The sequence below is a fragment of the Limulus polyphemus genome, unplaced genomic scaffold, assembly GCF_000517525.1.
Source record: "Limulus polyphemus unplaced genomic scaffold, Limulus_polyphemus-2.1.2 Scaffold2572, whole genome shotgun sequence".
In the NCBI taxonomy this organism is placed as follows: domain Eukaryota; kingdom Metazoa; phylum Arthropoda; class Merostomata; order Xiphosura; family Limulidae; genus Limulus; species Limulus polyphemus.
In genome coordinates, this window is record NW_013668182.1 from 56136 (window position 1) to 64387 (window position 8252).

At 31.0% G+C, this 8252-nt stretch overlaps 1 protein-coding gene across 1 annotated transcript in view; it reads left to right on the forward strand.

Annotated features, from left to right (window-relative positions):
* Positions 1-8252, forward strand: part of LOC106467335 (laminin subunit alpha-2-like) — a gene marked incomplete at its 5' end in the record, with an annotated part of 162333 nt that overhangs the window by 55828 nt on the left and 98253 nt on the right. The window contains 7 exons of the mRNA XM_022395494.1: positions 742-919; positions 2057-2163; positions 2907-3090; positions 3449-3588; positions 4359-4595; positions 5640-5780; positions 6842-7015. Coding sequence (XP_022251202.1) covers positions 742-919; positions 2057-2163; positions 2907-3090; positions 3449-3588; positions 4359-4595; positions 5640-5780; positions 6842-7015 — 1161 coding nt within the window. The remainder of the gene's footprint in view (positions 1-741; positions 920-2056; positions 2164-2906; positions 3091-3448; positions 3589-4358; positions 4596-5639; positions 5781-6841; positions 7016-8252) is intronic.

The following is an 8252-nucleotide window of genomic DNA, read 5'->3' on the forward strand; positions in this document are numbered from 1 at the left end:
TTTTATATATATATATATATATATATATAAAATTCTATAGGTTTTTCATGATTCCAGCTACTTGTTAATTTAAAGTCATATGTAGTCTAGACTGTGAATTGATATTAATGGCTTTTGTCCCGTTACCACAAAAAACATGTTCCAAGCTTTGGGGCTGTAGATGCACAGAGTGGAGATAAAATCCCATTATTCTATCAGATAAGAGTGACTCAACAGTTGGTTGTATATGGTGTCAACTAGATGTCTTCCCTCTATCGTTTCAAAATGAGGGATGGTATGCACAGATAACTCTCGTATAGCTTTGTGGTAAGAGTCTAAACCAAAGAAATATTTAAGTTACATTCTTTTATTTGAAAAACAAACCTCTTCACACAGATACAGTTGCTTTGGATTTCAAGCTTATCTCTCAACATTCAACAACAGTGGATAAAACTCAGCTTCACAAATAAAGATATATATCTATATTCACTTAAAAAAGATGTTCTTAAAAGCTTTGCTTACTGCAATAAAATATTTCCAGAGTACAGACTTCAGCTTAGGTGAATGTAGGTGTTTATAAATATGAATAGAGATTTTTTTTTAACATTTTGAACATTTGCTGTTTATGCAAAAGTTATATAATATAATATAATATGGAGAATATAAGCTGTTATGGGAAACTGCATTTAAAAATAATTTATTTCCCTTAACTGTATTGTTCAAGCTAACTTTGTTTCTATTGTTTTGTTGTGCACTTTTCAGGAAGGGCACGGGAATATGAAAGAGGGATGTGTGCCCTGTAAATGCAATAATGTTGGTTCCAAATCAGATCAATGTAATTTTGTAACTGGTTACTGCATTTGTCAACCTGGCATCTTTGGAGTCCACTGTGACAGGTGTTTGGATGGATTCTATAGTTTTTCCAGATCAGGATGCAAAGGTGTGGAACATGTGTGTGTGTATGTATGTGTGTATATATATATTAAAGTTATTGACTTTATGACTAATTTGATGGCTTAAGTAAAACTTATTCCTTGAAGTAGGCTTTCATCTTCACCAGTGGTCTGTTTTAATAACTTCTTGTTTCTCATCCTTGCTAATCAATTACCTTCCCACAACTGGTTACAGATAGTGAAAGATGACAGTGTGAGATACTGTGAGCTTAAGCACCCAATTCTACTTTTCTTAAACAGGTTAGGCATGGTGAATCCAGATTAAGACTGGTAAACAGTCTATCCCTTCCATTTTGAAGGCTGTACTTCCATAGATACTGCAAAACCCAAAATACATCTTAAATTCTACATTAATACATAACTTGGTGTTATTATTTATATTATCCTTCTTGCTGCATTTATCCAGGCATGATTTTTATTGTTTACATAACTGAAGTCATAGAATTTAAAATGCAGTTTCTATGTTTTCTATTATAAATACATGCGTGTATATATTTTTGTGATTTTAGGGTGCACGCACTAGTTGATTTACGATTACAAACACCTTCATGCACCTGTATTTTTTTTGTTATAAAGAAGCAAGTAGCCCCCTTCCAAAAACTTGGCCTTTAGTTATTAATGATGCTTATGTTGCATGTTGTGCTTCCTATAATAAAAAAGCAAACTTCACAGGAAAATTATATCTTTACTCCAGCTGATGATGGAAGTAACTTTTACTTCACAGTAACAACAAATGTTTGATATAGTTGTAAGAACACTTTAAATTTTTTAGTATGAAACTTTGTGTTTTTATTGTTTGAATACATTAAATTTAAAAAAACTTCACAGACAAAAACTTTTAGAGGCATCAATCTTGTATAACATCTTAAACAGTAACCAATATTGTTGTGTCAATAACATGCATTTAGTCTTTTGCCAATATTAAACATTCTATAAGCATTTATACATATTGAGAAAAAACTATCCATAACATATAAAATAATTTCTTTTGTGCTTGAAAATTAGAAAAATATATCTTGAATATATCTTGGAAAGTACAACATTTCACATACCTGCTAAACTCTTTACTTCAATTGTTTCATGGCCTTGATAATCTAGAATTGTTTGCTTTCTCTAACTTGAAGAGTGTGGGTGTGACAAAAATGGATCAGAAAATCCCCGATGTGATGAAATAGGAGGAAATTGTCATTGTAAACCTCATGTGATTGGCAGAGCTTGTGATAAATGTCAGGTATGTGATAGACATGCTATCAAATGTAATTAGTGAAATTCATGTGGAAAAAATAAAATATTGTTGTTTTTTGACATTGATGAAGTTTGCATCTTATCTTTTATTATGTTATTGTTATTTACAATATACAAGTAACGGATTTCATTATGTTATTGTTATTTACAATATACAAGTAACGGATTTTATTATGTTATTGTTATTTACAATATACAAGTAACGGATTTTATTATGTTATTGTTATTTAAGTTCATCCTATTTTATACTAAAATAATTTCTTTGTCCCTCGCAAATGCTTTTGTCTCTAACACACTTTGTGTCGAGTTGAGCTTGATTGGCACTAGTGTAGACCTGAACAAAGCTGACTAAACATTGTTACTGTTAAATTTCAAACCTTTACTATCGCTTCACTCTCACCTCATGACAACACAACAGTAGGATTATCACCAGAATAGTACGCACATGTTTGTGGTTATAAACATGATTTAGAAACGGACATTATTATTTTTTATTAAACAAAATGGTAAAGTGACTTGAGGTGTCTAGTTATACATTAGAAAAATGTTTAATAGGTCTAGAAAGTTATTGAGACATAATTAGTCCTCTTTTCTTTGGTTGAATTGATGATTAAGTGTGAAACACTTAAGAAACTGTCTGGCATTACCAAATTAATATTTTCAAGAATTTGTTTTATAATGCATTCAAATTAATTTTTTTTGTCTTGGTTATTTTGTTGTTTTCTTTAGCCTGGCTACTGGAACATAAAATCTGGTAAAGGGTGTCAAGTGTGTAACTGTAATAGCATTGCCACTATCTCCTCTGAGTGTGATATCACGAGTGGTCAGTGTAACTGTAAACCAGGAGTTGGTGGTCAACAGTGTGACCATTGTCTTCCTGGTCACTATGGGCTCACTTCTGGAGGATGTAAAAGTAAGAGCTTGTTAAATGTTAAAACCTTGTTTCTCCAACTTCTATAATAACATATATCAATAATAGCTAGTAGTTACCTTGTAAATAGAGACCATATTTTGTTGGTATGCATGTAATTCAAAATATTTTTAAAAATGTACTTTATTTTCATAATTGACAAGAATACTGAACATCTGAATAATTACTGAAAAGTAATAGCCTGATATTTATATCTTTTATTCTTTATGCAGGTTTGATAACATGTATAGAGATCAAAAATTTAAAATAGTGTATATTAGCTTTAATTTTTCATGGATTAGTTTGAAATTTTTTCAAACTTTTTCTTCCCACAATTCTTAAAAATCACTATTTGTTTTAGAATGTGATCCATGTGACCTCCCAGGACATATGTGTGATCCTGGAAATGGGCGTTGTGTGTGTCCTCCCAATACAGTTGGTGATCTGTGCCAGTTCTGTGATTCAGGTTCTTGGGGTTATGATCCCATTTTTGGATGTAAGGTACGCATAATGCTTTAACTTGCATGTATTATATTTGATTTCTAAACAGTAAAATTGTCATTGTGAACATGTCTGTTAACAGTTAGTTTTTACTAGGCACTTTGAAATTAATCAGTCCTTTATGTGTTTTGCAGAATACCTTTACACCACCATTTCCTAAACTTTTGTCATCCAAAGTCCCCCCCCCTAAATGAATATGGTTTCTTGCATGCCCCCCTCTTTTTTTAAATGAGTGAAAGAGTCAATTAAGTGACAAGTTATAGAACATGGACACAAATTAAAATGCTCTATGTAGTAATATTTTATTATTTTCATTAATAAACAATATATTAAAACACTTAATTTTGCATTATTGCATATACCCTAATTGTTTTCACCCCCCCCCCCCTCCCAAGAGATTACTTGTGCCCCTCCCCTCTGGAGACACGCTCAACACTTTAGGAAATGCTGCCTTTACATTCCAGTGTGTCAGGGGCTGATTTTTTATTTTTTTTTGCATCTTATCAGATAAAAATATCTTATTTTTTAAATAGGGTCATGTTTCTATATGAGCATGTGTTTAATAATCACTTATAAAATACTAATGCACAAAATTTATATTCTATGAGAGCAAACCAGTAAAGAAACTTAAGTTACATGTCTGTGAATTAACCAAGTTCTGCCCATTCTACTAGTTAGTCTTTAAGGTGTTATATACTTGGTCAATTAGAATAGACATAAATATTATGTTTGTATAACTGTTTGTAAAATAATGATATGCATTTTTTAAGCTGTGTAACTGCAGCAACGAAGGATCTGTTAGACAAACTCCAGCTTGTGATGAAAAAACAGGAAAATGCACATGTTTGGAAGAGTATGAAGGCCGTCGGTGTGATCACTGTCGACATGGTTACTACAGTTTTCCTAGGTGCCAGGCTTGTGGTTGTCTTACTGATGGAACTGTGTCTGCAGAATGTATGTCAGATGGCCTGTGTCAGTGTGATGAGGCTGGACAGTGCCCATGTAGGGTAAGTGTTTTTTTTTGTTCTAAAGAACTAGTCCTGGATCAGCCGATGATGAACTGTTATTTAGACTTCTGAGATTCTTCTTTATCTATCTAAGAGGAGCATAATATTAGAATTTCCTATAAACAGTGGTTAATGATGAAAAATATGTTAGTGTTATATAGCTGTTTGAATTTCTTATTTACTCTGAATTGTTATCATTCATGAATTCAAGGAAAAGAAAAATTTGTTCTATAATTGATAATATATATAAAATTGGATCATATTTCTGTGGTATGTAAAAACTGTGTAGTTTACTCTCCTCTATTGTTTAAATCATTTCTATAAAAATCTTTAATTTTATTGGGATCATGTGAAAACTTCAGCCTGAGGTGTTACTTTTTGTAGCTTGACTGGTCAAAGGACTTGTCTAACTTATCTACTGTTTCATGGGACAGTTCTACCATGTTCTACTTGACCTTGTGTTTGGATAAGACCTTTGCAGATGAAAAACTGATACTTCTGCATTCTTGTGTTCATTTTATGACTGGTCAGCTACACAGAGAATGTTTATTATGAATGTATTTTTGGTACTTTCATATCAATTTACTCCAACTTCTGAGGAACATTGTTCATGTGTGTTTGAGAGTGCAAGACTCATTGACAAAGTCCAGTCCTTTTTCATCTATATTTTGTTCTAACTGCTGATGGTGTGCATTTTATTTCAACTTCATTTTCAAGTGAAGTTTGTTGTAATTTGTCTTTACATTTAAATACAATTTCGTCTTTTTTACCCATTTCCATTTATTTTTATTTACAATAGTCTACTACAAAAATTTCAGTCAGTTGCTTCTCCACTTTTTTTTTTAATAAAGTGTTTCATTTTATTCACATTTCTATATCATGTCTTGTCTTCTTCATCTGTAACAAATTGTTATGCCTGTCCTTCCACCTATTAAATCCATGAAATTCTAGTATTTGTGAAGCTTAAGTGACAATGCACTAGGTTTATCCTTGGATTATCACTTTATTAAACATTTTTTTGACTAATTTTTCTTTGAATTTGAGGATAATACCATGGGAAGAAAATGTGATCAGTGTAGAGATGGAACATTTGGTTTGCATCAGAAACATCCTGAGGGATGCATCGAATGTTTCTGTTTTGGACGAACTAAAAATTGCAAGCAAGCAGAAGCTACGTGGTCAAAGGTATGAAATCATCACAACTATATAGCATGAGCATGATGACTGTATAACTTTTTATTCAGTATTTAAATGTTCCATTCTAACACAAACCCTTTTAAAACAAGTCTGTTTAAAGGAAGTGTTTGAAATAATAGATATATTTCCTAGTGCTCTGGTTGTAATGTCTTAAAGTTTGGTATTTATTGTTAAAATTAACTTCCTAGTATTAAGATTCTCATTGAAGGAAGAAAAACATTTGTGAATAAAGTAGTCACGTTTAGTCATGTTCTTGATGGAAATGCCACTGTTGGGAAGTTACCCAAAACTAATTAGTTATTAAGGGTATTCCCTTGTAGTCCTTTACACAATAAACATACCAGTACTGAAAGGATACTTTTAACTCATTTGTTGATAATTTTAGTTTTATTCTTATTTTTCATTAGTAGTTAAGAGATACAGTGCTCAGAATCTATATTTAACTTACTTTGAATAAAGTTAGTCCTTTATTTATACCTTTAATCAAAGTACTGTTACTAAAACTAATTTTAACTATATAAATTTTATTCCTTTACCTACCTTCTGTTTCAGATGTTAAGATTTGAATGGTGTTGCACATTAGTGCATTTGAATTTACTAAATACCAAATTTTACTTATTAAAAAAAATTAAAGTTTATTTTAATAACATAATACATACCAGCTAAGCATACTGGATTTTTTATGTATTTATGTAAATATCTAAACAGGTTGTTCATAAAATATTGATTTGTTTTTTTTTTAAATAAAAAAGTTAGTGATTGTTACTTTTCAGTGTTTATGTATAGTAGTGTAATTTGTATGTTTGTCTTACCTTGAACATGGATTTCCATATAGCAACAATATTAAATTTAGATAAAATATATTCTTATTAAACATTATTTTATTCTTTCCATTTGATGGAAATGTTGTTCTAAAGTTATTTTTTAAATAAGTTACATAAGATCATACAGATTTTAATGAAACTGCCAGTAAAATGACTTGTGTTTAGGTATGTGTTACTCACAGTTTTCTTTCATTTATATTTTTTTTATATTTTCATAACAATTAGATAACAGTGAATTCTAGACAAGCAACATTAACTCTAAGAGGAGACACTCATCTTTCTAAGCTTCAGAGATTTGTTCTCATCCCCAACAGAGTAGGAGATGTTACTTTAGGTATAAAACATATTCCTGATAAACCAATTTATTGGAACCTACCAGACAAGTTCTTAGGAGACAAGGTAAGAAAGTTTTCTGGAGGATCTTCAAAGTGCATTGTTTGCTTGCTTTGGACAAACTCTATAGAAAGGGACAATTTTTTCTCTTGCCTTTTTAAAAAATACTAGGCTTAACTGGTAGTGGTATAATCCTTAGAATTTCATTAATAAAAAAAAAGATTTCTTCCAGAGTTTTAAGCTAAACTATGGATCTTTTGGCTCATTACTGACAATGAAAATATATTTTTTGCATTTTTTGAAAGTGTTTGAAGCTTTATTTAACATTTTCAATGGATTCTTCAGAGTTGAGCATTTTATAGTTTTCCGAAACATATTTGAAGAATAGCTTATAAAAAGAAAAAAAAATCATGATAAAACTTGCATATTCATAGTTTTTGAATAAGGTATAAAAGCCATTTTGGTCATTTAGTCTTTCATTATCACACATTTTCTATATAATAAATATTACAATTAGTATCACTTAAGATTCACAGTTTGGACAGTTTTTATAAAAAACCTCGTACGTCACATGTATGCTGTGAGTGTAGAAGGTAATTTATTGTTATTAATGTCTTTTTGTATATTTTGATGATTATTGGTTCATCAGCTTGAATTTTTAATTGGTGTTGATAACAATTCATTAGTGTATTAAAATTCTATATATATATATTTTTATATATATATTGGTGTACTTTGGTGACAGATTTTCTTGTAGGCAGATTTTGTTAAACAAGACTGATGTCTGTAGGTTTACTTTCTTCTTAGAATTCTTCTCAAGAAGTCGATAAGCCGTCTTAACGTTGTTAGAACAACGGGTAAGAGTTGTAGTAGTGCATCCATTATCAAGGCTGAATGTTGTGTGAATTGTGATTACTGTTGGTGGATATTTATAGGTGTGGGTAAGCAGGTGGTGGTATCTAGCTCGTGGAAGGCGTTAATTGGAGTGGCTTGGGGGTTTCTCGCTGTTCCTGTTGATTGTTTGATGATTATGGGAGTTTGCTGTAGGATTTTTATTGCTTCGTGTATTTGAAGAGTTGTGAAGTCGTTAAATCGGCGATTTACTTTGGTGTTTTGTACTAGGTCCTGACAGTTAAGGCCTAAATAATATAAGATGTTTTTATGATCACTCAGGTTTCTTAATTTTAATCTTTCGCCAGCTTTCGGCGTTTAACCCGTAATTTTTAACATATCTCTGGTTTTAAATCCAAAATGAACAACTTAAAAGAAATTGGGTTGGGGGGATCTGCAGTTTATATCATAG